At 37.3% G+C, this 21717-nt stretch overlaps 2 protein-coding genes across 14 annotated transcripts in view; one reads left to right on the forward strand and one right to left on the reverse strand.

The window, feature by feature from the left end:
* LOC131691455 (calmodulin-binding transcription activator 1) overlaps positions 1 to 21717 on the reverse strand; it is a 595917-nt gene that overhangs the window by 409196 nt on the left and 165004 nt on the right. The gene's annotated exons all lie outside the window — the stretch shown is intronic.
* On the forward strand, positions 5638 to 7534 carry LOC131691459 (UDP-glycosyltransferase UGT5-like). Its single transcript, XM_058977872.1, has 2 exons — positions 5638 to 6697; positions 6753 to 7534. The coding sequence occupies exons 1-2, from the start codon at positions 5900 to 5902 to the stop codon at positions 7485 to 7487; spliced, it is 1533 nt and encodes a 510-aa protein (XP_058833855.1). The 5' UTR covers positions 5638 to 5899; the 3' UTR covers positions 7488 to 7534.

The following is a 21717-nucleotide window of genomic DNA, read 5'->3' on the forward strand; positions in this document are numbered from 1 at the left end:
CAACATTCTGTCAGAGAAGCTGCACCAGCATGGTCTTTCACCAATTTTAAATAACTTTTTGCTAAACCTGTTGTCTGAAAAGCACATGCACTTTTCGCATGGCGATTTAACAACATCGCGATTTAGCTACATGGGTCTTCCCCAGGGCTCATGTCTAAGTCCCCTGCTCTATAATTTTTACGTGAATGACATTGACGATTGTCTTGCCAATTCATGCACGCTAAGGCAACTTGCAGACGACGGGGTGGTCTCTGTTACAGGGCCCAAAGCTGCCGACTTGCAAGGACCATAACAAAATACAATTTGGACAATTTGTCTGCTTGGGCTCTTCAGCTGGGTATTGAGTTCTCCACGGAGAAAACTGAGTTGGTTGTTTTTTCTAGGAAGCGTGAGCCGGCGCAACTCCAGCTTCTATTAATGGGTGCAACGATCAACCAGGTTTTCACATTTAAATATCTCGGGGTCTGGTTCGACTCTAAAGGTACCTGGGGATGTCACATTAGGTATCTGAAACAGAAATGCCAACAAAGGATCAATTTTCTCCGAACAATAACTGGAACATGGTGGGGTGCTCACCCAGGAGACCTGATCAGGTTGTACAAAACAACGATATTGTCGGTGATGGAGTACGGGTGTTTCTGTTTCCGCTCCGCTGCGAACATACACTTCATCAAACTGGAGAGAATCCAGTATCGTTGCTTGCGCATTGCCTTGGGTTGCATGCATTCGACCCATACGATGAGTCTCGAAGTGCTGGCGGGCGTTCTTCCGCTAAAAAATCGATTTTGGGAACTCTCATATCGATTGCTCATCCGATGCGACATTCTGAACCCGTTGGTGATTGAAAACTTCGAGACGCTCGTCGAGCTTAATTCTCAAACCCGATTTATGTCCTTGTACTTCGACTACATGGCACAGAGCATTAATCCTTCTACGTATACTCCCAACCGTGTTCGTTTCCTAGATACTTCTGATTCTACTGTATTCTTCGACACATCCATGAAGGAAGAGATTCGTGGAATCCCGGACCATATACGCCCTCAAGTGATCCCCAATATATTTTATAATAAATTCCGAGAAGTCGACTGTGACAAAATGTTCTACACTGACGAATCAAATCTCGATGGGTCCACTGGCTTCGGTATCTTCAACAATACTATCACCGCTTCATTCAAGCTCAATGATCCCGCTTCAGTTTACGTCGCAGAGTTAGCTGCAATTCAGTACACCCTTGGGATCATCGACACTCTGCCCACAGATCACTACTTCATCATTTCGGACAGCCTCAGCTCTATCGAGGCTCTTCGTGCGGTGAAGCCTAGAAAGCAATTCCCGTATTTTCTGGGGAAGATACAGGAGTCCTTGTGTACGTTATCTGAAAAATCTTATCAGATTACCTTTGTTTGGGTCCCCTCTCATTGTTCTATCCCGGGCAATGAAAAGGCCGACTCATTAGCAAAGGTGGGCGCATTAAATGGTGACATATACGAAAGACCAATCTGCTTCAACGAATTTTTTAGTATTTGTCGTCAGAGGATACTCAACAGTTGGCAAACCTCGTGGAGCAATGGTGAACTTGGACGATGGCTACATTCGATTATCCCAAAGGTATCAACGAAGCCTTGGTTCAGGGGGATGGATGTGGGTCGGGATTTTATTCGTGTAATGTCCCGACTTATGTCCAACCACTACACCTTAGATGCACATTTGCGGCGTATTGGGCTTGCGGAGAGTAGTCTGTGCGCTTGTGACGAGGGCTATCATGATATCGAGCACGTTGTCTGGGTATGCGCCGGGTATTTGGACGCCAGGTCTCAGTTAAAGGATTCCCTTCGGGCCCGAGGTAGACCACCCAATGTCCCAATCCGAGATATGCTGGCAAATCGTGATTTCCCCTATATGTCCCTTATTTATACTTTCATAAAAACGATAAATATCCCAATTTAGCCCCTCTCTTTTTATTTCTCGTTTTTAGAAGTTTCCTCTTGCCGTGTGGAACCGATATGCTTCAGACTGCCACTATGTAACCGCCGTCGCCCTTATCACTACGGAATCTGAAGCGAGAGCGACTCGAGGTCCGAAGGATTCCCTTTGAAGGATTCCCCGCGGGTTCGAAGAATACCATCCGCCAATCCGACCTACTAGACTGAGGCGCAAATTTGTTTCGCTGATCTCCCGTTTGCCCGAAAGTTGTAAGTTTTGCTCTTCTCTACCGGTCACCATCTACGCCTTCTCTCCCCTGTCCTTGATACAACTACTTCTACACCGATTTTGGAAATGACCAAGCATAAGTATCCGATAAAAAATCAAATTTGTATTCCGTATTCCTAGTTTTAAGATAGTTGTAATTTCTATTCTTTGTTAAAGCTATTGTCCCCCATCTTGTAAATAGAATTGTATCCCTAGTTTTAAAACATCTGTGAAATTTTTCATAAATATTTGTTCCCCCTTTTGTGTACCAAACTATATTGTTAGTTTTAAGATAACTGTAAATATTTCCTAAAAAACTATTACTATTGAATTCCTTGTTTTAAAATTTTTCATAAAAAAAAAATCTTTTGCCCCCTCTCTTATATATAGAATTTTTTTTTCTAGTCTTAAGATAGCTGTAAATTTTTTCTCTTTTATAAAAAAAATATTTCAACATTGTAACCTCCTAGTTTTAAGATATTCAAAATGTAAAAACAAAAGAATTCGGCACCGCCAAGCTAACGCATTTGTGCCTATCAAATAAACGAAATGAATAAAAAAATAATTTCAACAGCTTAGTCATGATTTTCGTAATTTCTCATCACGTTATTGTGATATTTTAATCATAAGTTTACTATCGGATTTTCCTGGCAGAGAAGCGTGATTTATGTTCAATATTTCAGAGCTTTAGTTACGATTTTCGTGATTTCTATTCGCGTTACCGTGAGATTTTGTTCACGAAAATCAAGTCGGATTTTTCTAGCGAGATTTATTTCCGTAATTTCAGGATCTTGGTCACCATTTTCATGATTTATATGCAGGTTATCGTGATATTTTAGTCTTGCGCTTACAATCGAATTTGGCACGTTGAGTAATGTGACTCATGTTCATGATTTTAGTAGTTTAATCGTGATATTAGTAATTTCTTAGTAATTTTTTAGTTAGTATCCGATTTCTTAACGGGGAACAGGATCATAGAAGTGTGACTGATTTGTTGTATTTTGTTTTGTGAACTGTATCACGAGCTCGATTTATGACTCTATAATGTATTTTTGATGCTCAGCGCAGTTTTCGGTTTCTGTCCAAATACCACATTCACATCAAAAGAATAACGATGTTCCAGGTCCTAATAGTTTTCTTATATCTACTGCTCATACGTATTACTGGTCACTAGCAGCTGGATATTTGCGAAATAGCTTACATGAAAATTTCATGACTAATTGAAAATGATTAGCGATATCTTCCAAATATCCCAATCCTCTAGATAGATCGTGAATAATGTACTAGGAATCATTATGAATCCATTAATAATATTTTAAGATATCGTGAACTATTTCACTAGCACGAATCGTTGTTATACAAGGAATCATGAACCACGAATATATGAATCATATTTTATGATTTCTTAAACTATGTTACGGACATAGATGGTCAGCCGTGACTACTATACTAAGAATCATGAACCAGTTCACAAATACATAAATAATATTTAATGATTTCTATAACTATTTCATGAGAACGGATATTGAATCGTATTTAATGTATAAAATATCTAGACAGTTTTGATTTTGTGAACTAATTCACAACTACGAGAACCAGATCATGATCAAGAATCATGAATCAGTTCACGTTATATAGTGAATAATGTTCCTAGATCTATAAATAAAATCACGAGTCAACCTTTACTGTATGCATAAAGTTTTGAACTATTCAGTACACCTTTGGGATCATCGACACTCTGACCACAGATCACTACTTCATCATTTCGGACAGCCTCAGCTCTATCGAGGATCTTCGTGCGATGAAGCCCAAAAAGCAATTTCTGTATTCTCCGGGGAAGATACGGGAGTCCCTGTGTAAGTTATCAGAAAAATCTTACCAGATTACCTTTGTTTGGGTCCACTCTCATAGTTCTATCCCGGGCAACGAAAAGGCCGACTCTTTAGCCAAGGACAGCGCATTAGAAGGTGACATATACGAAAGACCAATCCGCTTCAACGAATTTTTTAGTATTTGTCGTCAGAGGATACTCAACAGTTGGCAAACCTCGTGGAGCAATGGTGAATTTGGACGATGGCTACATTCCAAGCTATCAACGAAGCCTTGGTTCAGGGGGATGGCTTTGGGTCGGGATTTCCTTCGTGTAACGTCCCGGCTTTTGTCCAATCACCACACCTTAGATGCGCATTTGCGGCGTATTGGGAGAGTAGTCCGTGCGCTTGTGACGAGGACTATCTCGACATCGAGCACGTTGTCTGGGTATGCGCCGGGTATTGTGACGCCAGGTCTCTGTTAAAAGATTCCCTTCGGACCCGAGGTAGACCACCCAATGTCCCAGTTTGGGAAATACTGGCAAATCGCATTCTCCCATATATCTCCCTTATCTATATTCTCTTTTATTTTTTTCGTTTTTAGAAGTTCCCTGTCCTGCCTTGTGGAGCCGATCAGCACCAGAGTACCATTATATGACCGCCGTCGCCCTTACCACGCAATTTAAAGCGCGAACGACCCGATTCTCCGCAGGTCCGATGACTCCCACCCATCAACCCGGGTCTCTGACACTACCCATCTTCTTGATTCGATTTCTTCAGCCTCGCTGGAAAATGTGTGTATAGACAGAACCAAGCTAAATTCGAGCACATCCCTTCGTAAGCGTAGCTAATTTTCCTATCTTAAAGATCCCAAAATAAAAATATCATATTTTCTTTAAATTTTTCACTACAAGCCTTGCTTAATGGATAAATTGTATGTTAAAGAATACGTAAGGGTTATGAGGTTATGTCTGGGGACTAAAGACGGATATTTTAACAGCCTCGATCTGTTAAAAAGAAAGAAAAAATAAGTTTCGATTTTGTGAAAAAAGCACACCATGATGGGGCTGATAAAAACGCGTCATCACTGTATTTGTAATAATATACCCTTGTGATCGGTCAGAAAAACTATAAACTTGTCCAAGTATCGTTAAACAAACCATGATGGGCAGACATAAAAAATTAAAAACATTCGGATCATTAACCAATGCTAGAAATACACATACCAAAAGAGCAGATGAGATTCGGAACCAAAAACATATCAACGCTAACAGTAGTTTTACTGGGTTGATCTTATCTATTTATGATGAAGGAATCCCAAACGCGTTACGTAAAAAACACAAATCGAGCAAACATACTGTCTCCCCGATCCCTTTGGCCAACCCACCCTCTAAGGCGAGACACTATCTGTCGGTGGTCTCACAACCACGCAAGGCTATCAATCAACATATCAGCGATGTGTGCAACGTCGATTCGCGTTACTAAGCATCTGTGTCTGTGTGAAGATAATAAACCACGCCATAAAAAGCTTGTTGATAAACTTAGAAATAATGAAGCAGGGGTAACTCTTGTGTTCTTCCTATTTTGTGCCGTAATGAACGTCGCGACGTTAAAAATTCCTGCTGGGACTGGACCCTAAAAAACCACTGGATGCTTTGAATGTAAACTGTTGTTAGCAAACACCGGTACCTACGCGCATATCAACTAGTTAGGTTTCGTTATACTCTACTATCTACAGCTTTCATGACTTAACACGTACGGCCAAAAATCATTTCATCGAAACACTTATCTTGCTGTGTGCATACATATTCCATCAGTAACGAATCGCCTAAACTAAGACATCGCTCAATCGCTCGAAAACGTGTCACCAAATCAGTCACATCCCACCACTCGCAACGATGGGTAGAAGCTGGATTTTCATACTGATCACAGTGTTAACCGTTTCAAATGGGTTCAAAATTTTGGGCATTCTACCGACCGGCGGAAGATCGCACGACATCATCGGAGCTGCTTTTATGCGAGCTTTGGCGGCTGCCGGACATGAAGTTACCATCATAACTCCTTACCCCGCAAAGAACCCACCACCGAATTACCACCAAATAGAGCTAACCGGTATGCTGGAACTGAAGAAACAAAACGAAGTGAACATGTTTGACTACCAAGGTTCCGGACCGTTGGCATTCACAATAATGTTGATAATCCTGTACGAAATGTTTCCTGCAATCACCTGTGAGTACGTGCTTAAACACCCGAACGTTGTAAACCTACTGAACTCCAATGAAAAGTTTGATGCCGTGTTAGTGGAAACATTCATCTCCGAATCCTTGTACGGATTTGCGCAACATTTCAACGCTCCGTTGATTACCTTCTCCGCGTTCGGTAACTCAATGTGGACCGCTGATCTGGTTGGGGCACCACTTCCGCTATCCGAACTCGTGCACTTTTGGGATCGTTTCCTGTACACTGTTTTCGATTATGTCGATAAAGCGTACTACAAATGGAGATACCTACCGGCACAGAAGCGCCTATATGACTCCGCTTTCCCGAATGCGAAACTTTCATTTGAACAACAGTTGCGAAATGTTTCATTGGTGTTTTTGAATCAACATTTCAGCGTTAACGTTCCAATGCCGTATCCTCCAAACATGGTGGAGGTTGGTGGCATCCAGGTTGATGATCCGAAGCCATTGCCAGAGGTATGCATCGTTGTGATAATTTTCTCAAAATGTAACAAACTGAAATGCATTGCAGGATCTTCAAAAATATCTGGACGAATCAACAGACGGAATCATTTATTTCTGTATGGGATCGAATGTAAAATCGATTGACTTCCCGGAAACGAAGCGCCAAGCTTTCCTCAAGGCTTTTGCCAAGCTGAAGCAACGCGTTCTGTGGAAGTTCGAAAACGACACGCTGCCGAATCAGCCACCCAACGTGATGATAAAACCTTGGATGCCGCAGAATGACATCCTGGCGCATCCAAACGTCAAGCTGTTTATTACGCACGGAGGTCTTCTCGGCGTCACAGAATCCATGTACCACGGAAAACCGATGGTGGGAATTCCGATTTACGGTGACCAAACGACGAACGTTGAGAAAGCGGTAAAAGCAGGATACGCCGTTTTGCTAGATTACAACGAACTAAGCGAAGCTACGATTTACCAAGCAATTGATACAGTACTGGGTGATCCTGCGTATGGTAGAAATGCTATGCAGATGTCCAAGCGCTTCAGGGATAAACCGATGACTCCGAAGGAACTGGCGGTTTATTGGGTCGAGTATGTGATTCGGTACCGGGGAGCGCCGCACCTACGATCACCAGTAATGGATCTTACCTTACTACAGCAAGGGTCAATAGATGTGCATGCACTATTGGTTGTAATTATCCTGTCGATAATAGTCATTAATCTTTATATAACAAAGATATTATGGTTGAAACTAGTTAAAAGGAAGGTATCGTTAGACAGTCAAAAGAAGCGTTCATAAGGACCTTTTTTCACAATTGTAGTAATACATATTAATAAAACATTCGTGCGCAAATATCTGTTTTCCAAAAGCCTACAAGTTTTTTGGTGATGCTTCATGTGACCACGATTATGAGTATTGCCTAACTTGGTTGAATTTATAGGATTTTTTTTTGGTTATAGAGATCATTTGTCTCCTTTTCGGGATAGAAAATCTCAATACGAAAAACCAGTTGTATAACCTTGGTTAACAACTTTGTCGAAGACAGTAACCAGCTACGAGTTTTTAAAAAATAGTTATAACGATTTTAAAACTTATGCAAATGCAGAAATTCATTGTTTCTTCCAACACTGTCAGTACACCACCGACACGGATACTTTAAACTTAAATACAGGGTGTTTGGTTCATGGTTAAGAATCTCTCGAGGGGTGATAGACTGCCTTATTTGGAGAAAAAAATTGTTCTACACATACCATCAAATCTCAACCGTTACAGAGTTATTGAACTTTTTGTGTAAAAAACTTATTTGTCTTAAAATACCTCTAACTTTAAAAGTGTACTTTGTATTTTAAATATTTCAGTTCCATTCTAAAGGTGAGAAAATTTCCTATTGAATGGTGTTCTTATATCTTTTAAGTAATTAGTTTTAACACTCGGAATACCAAGGGGGTAAAAAGTTACGCGGACTACCAAGGGGGTCTAAAAAAATGGGAACGCTTACTTTGACCGGTCATATCTCAGCCGTTACATAATCGATTTTAAATCTGTCTTCACCAATAGAAAGATATGTCTTTTGTGAATACGTCAAAATAAAGAGTAGAAAAATAGAGTTGTCTATCGTAAGTTACAGTAAAAAGAGTATAACAATGTCAGTGAGAAAAAAAATGGGAACGCTTCTTTGACTTGCCATATCTTAGCTGTTTGCTCACCAATTTTAATTCTTTCTTCACCATTGGATAGGTAAATCTTTTATAAAAACAGTGAACAAAGAATGATGGAAATCAAATTTGTATATCTGAAGTAATTGTAAAAACAGTAATTTAGAGTCAGTACAGAAGAAATGAGTTTTTCTGTTCAAACAATCGTATCACGACCGTTTGTCAACCAATTTCAATTTTCCTTACACCAATGCAATCCTTAGAGCTTCTAGACTTGTAATATACGCAATAAATAGTAGATTTTCAAAAATTACTATACTTTTTCGAGTTTTTAGGAGATAGGATTTTTACAATGTACGTGGCATACGGATGATTGAAATTCTTTGCGACTTGTTAGTTTTACGGTTTGAAAATTACCTGTTTACTCAATAGTTCTACATATTATACATGGATATTATTATATCAAAATGTTTGCACGAACGTGGAGAAACACATTAATGTATGTAAGTTAATAAATAATAGAGTGTGTTAGGACGATTCAGTAAATACGAAGTAGTTCAGAATTTTAAAATATTCATCATAAAACTTTAAATTTGAAGCTACAATTTCTGAAAAAAACACATTTTTATATTTTCTCAAAAAATAGCCAAAAGTACATAGAAGTACAGAAATTTCATTTAATTGGCAAATAACGTCGAATTCAAAGTGATGGCCTATACCTTTTTATATACCAATCGATTATAATTGATTTTGGTTACAATTTCTGAAAGAACGATTTTTATATTTTCTCAAAAATAGACAAAAGTACGTAGAACTACAGTAATTTCATTTAGTTGACAAATAACTTCAAGTATTCAAAGCTATCACCTATGCAATTTATTCACCAATCGATTGTAATTGATTTTGGCTACAATTTCTGAAAGAACATATTTTTATATTTTCTAAAAAAATAGACAAAAATACGTATAAGCACAGAAATTTTATTTAGTGGGTAAATAATGTCGAATTTTAAGGGATGATTTATACTTTTTTATACACCAATCGATTGTAATTGATGGTGGCTACAATTTCTGAAAGAATACATTTTTATATTTTCTCAAAAAATAGACAAAATACGTAGAAGTACGGAAATTTGATTTAGTTGGCAAATAAGGTCAAATTCAAAGTGATGACTACACGTTTATATATACCAATCGATTGTAATTGATTTCGGCTACAATTGTTGCAAGATAAACTTTTTATATTTTCTTAAAAAACGACAAAAATACGTAGAAGTACAAAAATTTCGTTTGATTGACAAATAACTGCAAATTAAAAGGGATGACCTACACTATTTATACACCAATCTATTGTAAACAATTTCTGATAGAACAATTGTTTATATTTTCTCAAAAATTAGCCAAAAATACGTAGAAGTACGGAAATTTGTTGTTATGTGCCAATCAGACGTATTTTCTGTACTTCTACGTATTTTTGTCGTTTTTTTTTTTTTTGGGAAAATATGAAAAGTTTATCTTGCAACAATTGTAGCCGAAATCAATTACAATCGATTGGTATATATATAAAAGTGTAGGCCATCACTTTGAATTTGACCTTATTTGCCAACTAAATCAAATTTTCCGTACTTCTACGTATTTTGTCTATTTTTTGAGAAAATATAAAAATGTGTTCTTTCAAAAATTGTAGCCGCCATCAATTACAATCGATTGGTGTATAAAAAAGTATAAACCATCCCTTAGAATTCGACGTTATTTGCCCATTAAATGAAATTTCTGTACTTGTACGTATTTTGGGCTATTTTTGAGAAAATATAAAATTTTTTTCTTTCAGAAATTGTAGCCAAAATCAATTACAATCGATTGGTGCATAAATTGCATAGGTGATAGCTTTGAATACTTGAAGCTATTTGTCAACTAAATGAAATTACTGTAGTTCTACGTACTTTTGTCTATTTTTGAGAAAATATAAAAATTGTTCTTCCAGAAATTGTAACCAAAATCTATTATAATCGATTGGTATATAAAAAGGTGTGGGCCATCGCTTTGAATTCGACGTTATTTGCCAACTAAATGAAATTTCTGTACTTCTACGTACTTTTGGCTATTTTTTGAGAAAATATAAAAATGTGTTTTTTCAGAAATTGTAGCCACCATCAATTACAATCGACTGGTGTACTAAAATGTATAGGTCATCGCTTCAAATTTAAAGTTATATGACGAATATTTTAAAATTCTGAGCTTCTTCGTATTTACTGAATCGTCCTAACACATTCTATTATTTAGTAACTTACATACAAAAATGTGTTTCTCCACGTCCGTGCAAACATTTTGATATAATAATATCCATGTATAATATGTAGAACTATTGAGTAAACTGGTAATTTTCAAACCGTAAAACTAACAAGTCGCAAAGAATTTCAATTAACCGTATGCCACGTACATTGTAAAAATCCTATCTCCTAAAAACTCGAAAAAGTATAGTAATTTTTAAAAATCTACTATTTATTGCATATATTACAAGTCTAGAAGCTCTAAGGATTGCATTGGTGTAAGGAAAATTGAAATTGGTTGACAAACGGTCGTGATACGATTGTTTGAACAGAAAAAGTCATTTCGTCTGTACTGACTCTCAATTATTGTTTTTACAATTACTTCAGATATACAAATTTGATTTCCATCATTCTTTGTTCACTGTTTTTATAAAAGATTTACCTATCCAATGGTAAAGAAAGAATTAAAATTGGTGAGCAAACAGCTAAGATATGGCAAGTCAAAGAAGCGTTCCCATTTTTTTTCTCACTGACATTGTTATACTCTTTTTACTGTAACTTACGATAGACAACTCTATTTTTCTATTTTTTAATTTGACGTATTCACAAAAGACATATCTTTCTATTGGTGAAGACAGATTTAAAATCGATTATGTAACGGCTGAGATATGACCGGTCAAAGTAAGCGTTCCCATTTTTTTACCCCCTTGGTATTCCGAGTGTTAATTACCTTTTAGCTGTAAAGTAGTTAAAAGTTAGTGTTTTTGAGGAGGTTTTTGATAATTTTCTCGAAATAATGAAGTATGATTATAGCAATCTCCATTATCCAAAAGTTGGGTTTTAGGACAATTTATAAATTGTTCTTGGACGTCATATTTCTATCTCTTCTCATTTCTTCGTAATTTCATTACTATACTTTTCCTGTAACCGACTTGCAAGTGCTTAAAAGACTCTAATCTAAAAAATATGCTTTATATCGTTATTTACAAGATTTCATTGGAAAGCTGAGAAAATGTCCTATCAGTGTATGTACAAATATCTTTTAGTTAAGTGTACTAAATGATTTTTTACTAACGAAATAACTCAAAATTGGTGTTTTTTGGAGAATTTTTTAATTATTCTAATTATTAATCAACAAAATTTATGGTTACTATTGTTCATTTGATTCCCCTTAATGTTCTCTATAACTTTTTATTTGACACTTTATCTTTATCTCTTTTCATTTTGCTGCTATTTAATAGTTAACACAGCATGAGCTCGCCACAAATGTAGTAGGTTCGAAATCGTTATTTTTGCATATGAAACGATGTGATAAAAACGATTTTGCGTCCAAGCCAAAAGAGATAATTGAATGGAGTCAAAGAAAGAACTGTAGAACTTGCTGAGATGCATTGTTTCCATGATAATAACGGTGATGTTTATTATTTACTATTTAAAGAAAATTAACGAAAATGCTAATAATGGCACTAACTTTAAACTAATTTACTTTTAAAAGAATACTAAATTCACTTAACTGAAAGGTATTAATACATTTTTCACTGTAAAATTTTCCTGGCTTTCGAATAAAAAGAAAAAAAGTACAATAAGTGCCATAATTTTTCAATTAGGGCTGGTACTAGTGAAAATGAGATAAAAATATCCAAGTTGAATAACCCAAAATCGTGAAAATAAGAAAACGTAAGTGTATCGTGTCAAAGAACGAATTAAGCAGCTCATCAAGACTAACAATCTGAATTATTACAATGATGAGGTTAACTATTAGGATTTTTAAGAAATGAACGAAAAATCGTTTAAAATTGTTTAATTTTCAATAACTTACTTTGAAAAGGCTACTTAAACTCATTAGCTGAAACATGTGAGGGCATCACTCAATGCGAAATTTTCTCACCCTCAGAATGGAACTAAAACATTTAAAATACAAAGTATACTTTTAAAGTTAGAGGTATTTTAAGACAAATAAGTTTTTTACACAAAAAGTTCAATAACTCTGTAACGGTTGAGATTTGGTGGTATGTGTAGAACAATTTTTTCTCCAAATATGGCAGTCTATCACCCCCCGAGAGATTCTTAACCATGAACCAAACACCCTGTATAAAGAATATAGTCATCGTAGAGACGTGATACCTTTGAATGAAATGTTCAGAATGAATTGTTGCATAACATAGACGTAGTAGGAAAATGAAAAGAGGGGGGGGGGTGCTTTTGTCTCCTTTTTTTAGAATGTTTAGTATAATATAAGAAGTACATCTTTGAATCAGGTTTATGCCGCCGTATTAAAAATTAATCTTACGTGTTTGAGTTGAGTTCGAGTTGAGCTGGTTTTTTTCAAATTGAGTGAAATTGCGATCTTTATTAGGGTAAATGAAAAATAATTGCTATCCCCATATAAAATCCCATGCAAACTTTGAACGCAATGCGCAAACCCGGGAAGCAACCAACCGCTTCCAAATTTTGCACAAGCATTTGGGACCACAAAAGGTATTCAACAAATGCTGTGCCCGCTAGTTTAAATCATTTTGAAGTTTTCCCATACAAACCCTAATGGATACCATTTAAAACGAGGTGAGGCCTTTTGAAATCCAAGATGGCAACCTTTACACAGTGGCACGACTTGGAACAAACTTAGAACTAAAGTCAAAACATTGCCGTATCGCTTCAAATAGGACAGTTTTATGTGCTTTGGTTACCAAGAAATAGTGAAAATAGCTATTAATATGGGTATTTGATGACTTAGGCCATTTTGAAAACTAAGATGGCGGCTTCCGGTAACCACCAATGTGAAAACCATCATCAATATAAGCATCACTTATGAAAGACTGGTCAGTAGATGACGGAAACTGATGATTGAGGACATTTTGTAATCCAAGATGGCGACTTTTGGTTACTACAAATTATTAAACCCACCATCAATATGGGTATGATTTGAAAGATGGAAGTAAGGAGACGACGGAAATTTATGATTGAAGCATTTTTGAAATCTTAGATGGTAACTTTCGCATATAACTTCGAATGCTTAATAATACAATAAAGGGGGGAGAAAGCAGATGACGAAAATCGATGTTTATAGTCCTTTTGAATGACAATATGTCGAATTCCACTTATCATCCGTGAACGTGAATAGTTCTCGGCAACTATTTTGATGTAGCCGCTCAGATTACGTTCAAATCAGTACATACACCCAAAACAGACTTCGTAAGAATCGCTTATATTAATGCAATAAATACGAGCAAAAATTGCAAGCGTTCTGGTAATGTGCAAAAATTGCAGAAATCTGCCTTGCATGTAATGCAAGAAACAGAAAAAAACGAATTTTGCCTATGTATTAGCGATATATGTGTGTTGGTGACCAATATGCGTTAGATACAAAAGACTGCTGGCATTGAAAAACGAACACCGCACGGGGAGATCACTAACCAACACTTAATCCATTAAACCATGTTATCAGATAAATATGGATGGATAAAAGTCGTATATAAACACTTGGACAATTTCACGATTAATGCAAAAAGCGAAGGACGTACCCAGACTTGAACTCACGTCCTTGCGCATCGTAGCACTGACTATAGGCACTGTTCTATCTTTGTACATGTCAACAGAGCGTTAAAACTCGTACAATCAGCACATCCGCAATTTGTAATGTCTCGTGTGTAATGAATAAGCCACAAAACTGCGTTTGATGATGTTGGTGAGGAATGAATAAAAAGTAGACGGAAAATAAAAACTCGCCGTGCGTTGCTATACCAACCAGCATAGGTACGTGAATGTGGTGGTAATCCTTTGACAGTGTGTTGAAGAAACGTATGTACGTATAGCGAGAGTTGAAGTGGTTTTATATGCTTGCAAAAAATGCAAAAACCGCTTGCATTTTTTGCAAGCGCTGTAAAATTGCAAGCGATGCTAACATTATTTGCAAGTGATTGTCGCTTGCAATTATTGCAAGAGATCATATTGACATATGTACATTGATAACAGTCGTTTTATCAAGCAATTATACAAAATATGTGTAGTGTAACTCGCGCTGAATAAATGCTTAGGTAAATGATCAGGAGTCAGATGCCAGTGTTTTCTGATTTATTCTCGAGAAATAATGGCTAACTATGATATTCGCAGGCATACTTCCATTCATATGATACCCATATTGATGATTTTTCTCACTGTTTTGTGGTAACCGGACCCCACCATCTTGGTTTTTTAAATGGCGTTAATCATCAATTTCTATCACCTACTACCAGAGCCGTGCACAAGGGGAGGGTTTTGGGGGTTCAAACCCCTCCCATGAGGTTTTTGAATTACTTTTAAAAATTTATTAACTTTCTGTTCAGGTAAAAAATATACTGTTAGACTATTGACACATAAAATGTCATTTGAGTTCAGTCATTTCAGGAAGAATTCGGTGAAGAAACCATGAACCGTTGCGAGGGCTGCTGGAAAGGGATGTATGTCAATTTGTTCTGCTTATCTGGATCGGTTCAAGTTTCGACAAGTTTCGATATTAGCAACAGTTACGAGTAGACCAGTTATACAGTAAAGGTTAGACAGCGGGCTACCATTGGAGAAAATTGGGATATCGTTGCTGGAGAAATTTCACCGCCGATGATCTCTCCATTGGAGTGGCTGACAGCTAAATGGCTCGCGAAAATGGACATCGGTATCGAGAGAAATACTGCCGGCAAAGAACTCTCAGCTAGTGGACAAATGGGAACGAATAGCATCAAGAAGGATAAGAAACCCTGCGAAGGTGGTTGAATAAATATGTAAATCATTACGATCGACATCTCCGTATCAGTTCTTGTCTCAACAGGTTACGATATTTGCAGCAAACCTGAGCAGGTTAGCTATACCGCGAAGCTTGGACAAAAAGCAACAAAAAGGAGCAATGGAAAAACATGAACGATTAACACAAAATAAAAAGAGCAAGAGCACAATTCCTACTGAAGCAGTACCTAACGGTTGTCCCGAATAGATTAATGTATGGATTGCGAGTTACAAGAGATTTAGGATTAGTCGGTAGGCGTAACTACAATCCAATTGAACACTACCAAGAGCCTGCAGGCAGCGGTGTCTGTTGAAGATTCCTTCTCGATAGCAAACATCTACCCAATTTGTTGAGCTAAGTCGATTAATACACAAGAGTTGGCCCTCCAGGGCTCGGAAAAATCTTCAAAGATTAAGGGTTTCGATACCTTTCTTTTAAAAGAAACGTAAAAAATCAAAACCCTCCCCATGAGAATTTTCTGCGCACGTGCCTGCCTACTAACATCACTAACACTCTTTATATGACACCCATATTGATGATAGTTTTCATCGTTTTGTAGTAACCGGAAGCCTCTATCTTGGTTTTCAAAATAGCACAAATCGTCAATTTTCAATTTCATAATTTTGTTTTTTATTCCTCGGCTTTTCGGTCTTCAATTCAGAACGGGTTTTGTATACTGCCCGACGTTTCGGCCACTGGTTTTGGCGTTGTTCAAGGGAAATATGTTTTCGTTATAACATATTTCCCTTGAAAAAGGTCAAAAGCAGTGGCCGAAACGTCGGGCAGTATACAATCCCCTTTCTGAATTGAAAGACCGAAAAGCCGAGGAATAAAAAACAAAATTAATAAACATTATCCGGTCGTATTTATATACTTCATTTTCATAATTACCCTGTATGTATTTATTATCTTGGTCGGAGTTGTTTACATGTCTGTGAATGTTCATTCATATTCATTTGAGTGTGGTTCATTGGAATGGTTCATTTCCATAAGCTGAGAACGTGCTAATGAGAGGTTGGTTTTCAATGGAAACTAAACAGACAAAAACTTCAAATGACCAGAAGCTGCTATTCAATTGACAGCGAACTCTGTGTGACTAAAATTAAGACGGCAGCAGAAGTCATCTGATATAGTGGTGGTATACTTACAGTGAATGACTCGCAGTTTCACTTTAAACGTATATTTTCGTTTGAAATCGACATTCTACCGAACTGGGCTGCGTTTCCAGCCAGCTCCAATATTTCGGCGTCAAGATATTTTATTACGACCGTCAATTAGACAGATGCTCTGGAACCGTCACGCTTGACGTAGTAACCCTTTCTCAGCAGATGGCTGATTCGCCCGACATTTAACTGGAGACCGATACGAAATGAGTGGAATTTTGATTTTCGCTTTACATTTCCTCCTTTATCGTATCCAGACATAGCGAACCTATGGGTTGTACAGCCAGAAATAATGTAACGTACGAATGATGCCGCACTCGCATACGACTCCCGGTTTTGTACTTAGTTCAGTTTACGTTCGAAGCCAAATGGGCTGGTCATCGAATGAAATCAGTTTACTTCCATCGTCAAAAAGTTGGAGCTTCGAACAAAAACTGTTCAAGATTTGCGGCTCGGTGCATGTAATTAGCGGGAACCAATCACGAACGAGCTATTCAGTCAATGTCGACCCATCGGAAATAGAAATAATAGTTGGTGAAGGAAAAAAATTAAAATTACAAAATTAACTAATTATAACAGTCAGTCTACGGAGCCGGCTGAATTCTAATAATCACCTTCTCTCTAGTTGTTGAAAAGTAGTCTCCGGCCATCCAACAAGGTTGACTAGAAGTAACCGACTAAAATGACAAATCTTTCTGCTTAAGAGTGGCTACTCGGTGCATGAAATTTATCGGTAACCAATCACGAACATGCTTCGGACAGAAGTTTTAAAAACCGAGTTTTCGTTGTGTATGGAGAACTGGGCCAATTCGGACCTAGTAAGGGTTTATGATTTTTTGTAATAGAAATTAATTCCTATTTTGGCCTAAGATATTCTTGATTGATTTTTGATAAATTTAGAATTGTGAAAGGAAAAATTATCTTTGATAGATAAAAATTTTGAAGTAAATATACAATAAAAAGCTGGGCCCAATTACCTAAAAATAGGTTATAAGCTATAACGTCGAAATCTGTCAACCGATTTTCGAAAACTTATGTTTTCCTAAACGCTCGACCGACTGCGATCTCTTTCCTCTCAAAGAGTTTTTCGCGATCGCGTATCAGATCGTATATGCGCCAAAAGATCCGAATTGGACTAACCAATGTTCTATTATTCGTACACCGATTAAACGAAAACAGTTGATAGTCTCGCCCAAAACAAGATATTAAATAAAAGATATTATCCGGCAGATCCAAAATCACGATAATGCATTTGACTTATTATATTGTTGTTGCCAACAAAAATCTTGTTTTTTGGCTTACACACTTTTCAAAAAAAATGCTCCGTAACAACATTCGCCCCTAGCGCACGCACAAGAAAGCTAAGAACCGCAAAATTTGGTGAGATAGAACAGAGCTACATGACAGCTATGAAAATAATATATACGCTTTTCATAGTATTACATTGCTGAGAAACAGCTGGGAGTCCGAACTGGCCAGCTGTTCGAATTGGGCCACTTCCCCCTATGCTATTTTCTAGCAATCATAAATGAAAATAATTGCCTCTACTAGAAGGTAACGACACAAACTGATTCATCCACCAGCTATGTACAGCTCAGAAATACTTCTGAGCTGTACCTTCTCGGTACTGTACAACCCTTTGAGGAGATGCTTCGTTCGCTTTAAACAGCTCTACACGAATGATTTCATCATTTAAGCGTTCGGTTGATATACTATATTGACGGTACTGATCGAGATGAGCTGAAAATGTTCACCATTTCTGAGTATCTTTCGAAAGATTTTTCAAAACAGTTTTTCGTTATTATTCCATGTCATACATAATCCAAAGATTTAATTCAACATTTCTGAATATATTTTCGACGACAATGGATTCGGGCAGTGTAACAAACAGGGGAAACCGCAAAATATAACCTGAATAGTGGTCAAATTGCCAAAGTTTCCCCTAACAGGAAAAACACCTAATTATAAGCGATTTTTCTTAAATCGACTTTACGGAACTGCTAGATGATTATCAAAAAAATAGATATGTTCTAGAAAAATGCTTCAAATGAAAAAAATATTTTCCAATTAAGGAATGAGCACCATGACTTTTTGATTATTTTTGCGACAGCCTACCGACCAATCAGATGATATTGGACTGTATAATTTTAATCTGCTGAAAAAACAGCATGTTCAGACTCCTCATACCGCATCGCAAATACCACTTCCGCTCAGGGCCGGCGGAACACTTTTTCCCGAGTGGGTAGTAAGATTCGGAGTGATTTTTACCCGTACTGACGAAGGTTCAGATATGGTGTGTGTAAGTGAAAACGAAAATGTCCTGATAATAGCTGGTGGCTATTTGGAAACACCCTTTGTTAACGGGTTGTATGACCTTTGAGGCTTAATGTAGGTCGATTTAAATATTTCTCCGATAGCACAAATAATGCCGATAAGTCTCCTTTTCAATACAAATTGTATCCATCTATTACAACCGGTCGCTGAATGATTTACTTCCGAACCAAAGATAAGCAATTTAACATCTACGATATATAGCGTTATCCAGCTAAATAACACTCGACCATGTACGCAGATGAATTTTGTCTACGTACCCGCCCGGGAAGTAGAGATTGATGGTGTGGTTACCGACAGAGGCCTTAATTATGGAATATGGGGTTGGCTTCTTCCAGAAGCCTTTGCTTTAGTTAGTGAAAATTATGGTATGCAGGCAATTGCGTTCTATAAAAGTCGAGGAGCACAAGAAAACAATTTATTTTCCATCAGCCTTATTTCGAGCCTCTCGCAGAATCTGCTCTTCCAAACTTTTTTCTTTTGAACTGGGTTCGTTTACCTGCTTGCCTTTTTGTACCGCAGGAAATGCACTGCCGTCGTTGCGAACAATGAGCTATAGAGTTAACCATTGTAGAAACAAGGAAGGCTTTGGAAAATGCGGTGAAAAATTTTCCTTCTGTGGAGAGACTGCTAATAAACTATCGACGCATCCCGTATATAAAATACATGGCAATGAACAGAAGCATTTTTTTTTGGGAGTGCTCCGAGAAGGAATGCTAAAGAGGGCTACGCTACCGGCCGCGACTAATTTCTACGCTCAATTGTTCACTAAAGAGCGAGATTTTGACAATTCCATTGAGGAAACATCTTCTAATGTGCTTATAATTTTTTTTTGAAAGAGGAGAATCATTTCCTCTCATAATCTTCCTCGTCAAGACCTATGAGTGCCACTAGTTGGATGCTTTCACAAAACCGAAATAAGTGGCTCCTGATCTCAGAAAGTCCACGTGGGACATCCAGTAGTCCAAGCGAATATATTTCAGCACTATTGTTTTCCTAGGTCTTAAACAATGCATTGTTAACTTCCGACGTAGATCTTCCACAATTTTAACATTATTCGCCAGGGTCGAGAAAACACTGTGGAGGAGCGTTTTGGGGATCAAAACGTGCTATTATTTCAATCGGATTTTCCTTTGCTCGGTACGAGGTATGGAAGTTGTCGCTTACCAAGACCGAATCAAAGTCAAATGCTTCTTGACATTGTTTCCATATATATTGCACCTCTGCTGGTTCTAGAAGACTTCAACTACCACGGTATGCCATTGGGTTGTCTTCACAATGATAACCGACCTATCTTACTGCATCATATTCACAACGATTTCAATATCATCTGGAATACGGTGTAAATGACACGGATGCCTAATTCACCAGTGTGGTCAATCGCGTTAGATTTATCGTTGTACTCGACCTCGTGTACAAACAGTGTGCCCATACGCGTCCACAAAATCCGAAACAATTAAATAAAAAAAACAGAAAGACCTCCGGTCAAAGCTTACAACTTTTTGACTGGTTTGATTCTCTACACTGCGATTAAAGTTCGGACGAAACGAGTACCCGGTGCGAACAACCGTGGACGGTCTCTCACCCCATGATGGGCAAAGAGTGCTCAGAATTGTACACGAAAAGGTCCTATGAGGACTTTTTGAGCATCGGATCGCCTGCTTTTATTTTCAAATATAGCGACGTTAGAAACGCAAATGAAAAACTTGTTGAAAACAGAAAAAACGCGGTTATTGGCACCGGTTCGTCGACGGATTAATGAGAGAATGAATCTTTCCTCCGGTGGCTCCCCTTAGTAGAAATATAAAGAATAATTTAAAGCTAACACTAATTATTATCCCATATTTTCAATAAATTTAAATTGTGGAACGAAGAAATTTGCATTTGATAAAAATTATGAAATTGTTGTACATCGATGTACGCATGCATTTTGCTTCAAACTTTCGAGTGGGTAATTCCCCCCTCAGCAATTTTACCCATACTACCCATGTGTTCCGCCGGCCCTGAGTTCCGCTATTATACAGATCGAATAACGACAATTTTATTGTAGCTCCAGAACTCCTTTAATAGTACAACCTTCGCCTTTCAGGTAAAAAATAACCAAAACAGTGAAATATCTGTGCAATTAAAGCAACCATAAAAATTAGAGACGTAATGGAGGATCACCCTCCAAATTCAAGTGTGCTTCAAATAAACTCCCGGTCTCGTTGTTCGACCGCAGCCCCCGGTTAACTAATTTATCTTTTTCTGGTTTGGCGTCATTTCCGCGGTTAACAACAATTAGCTGTGAAAAATTAACCCCTTGCTGAAAGTAAAGACCACTAAGTACACATAAATCCACTAGACCTAAACAAACCCTGGTAAGGAATAAAAGTATTCATTTTTTATTTTAATCTGCCTTCGCCGGTTTCGTTCTACAGCTAGGGAACAGCGGAATTAACATATCGCGGGTGCGAAATCTAAGCTGTCACCGGAATAAATAGATGTAGCTTAGAAGAATCTAAACAAGCAGTCGTTATGAATGAATATTTAATGTTTAGATTTTATACCAACCAGAACATTACTGAGAAAATTAAATGAAAAAATGAAAAATTGAATAAATCAAACAACTGATAGGTTGATTACAAACTGATTTGAATTGTATTCGTAAGAACCATTTTTTCAACTCACCCGTTATTTTTAAGACTGTGAAATGAAGAGATATCACATACCTGAAACGATATTAAAATACATTGGTTAACAATCTTTATCACAAATTATTTCATCTCTCTAGGATCTATTAAATCTTGTACATTCTATAGAATTTCGTTTCAATCAAACTACTAACATTATGATGTTCTTTCTAATGAAACGA

The sequence above is a fragment of the Topomyia yanbarensis genome, chromosome 3 (assembly GCF_030247195.1).
Source record: "Topomyia yanbarensis strain Yona2022 chromosome 3, ASM3024719v1, whole genome shotgun sequence".
Classification (NCBI taxonomy): Eukaryota; Metazoa; Arthropoda; class Insecta; order Diptera; family Culicidae; genus Topomyia; species Topomyia yanbarensis.

Bases quoted from the DNA above. Each gene is read 5' to 3' on its own strand.
- LOC131691459 (XM_058977872.1), top strand. From the start codon at position 5,900: ATGGGTAGAAGCTGGATTTTCATACTGATCACAGTGTTAACCGTTTCA. The intron at 6,698-6,752 runs GTATGCATCGTT...AATGCATTGCAG, and splicing joins ATCCGAAGCCATTGCCAGAG to GATCTTCAAAAATATCTGGA.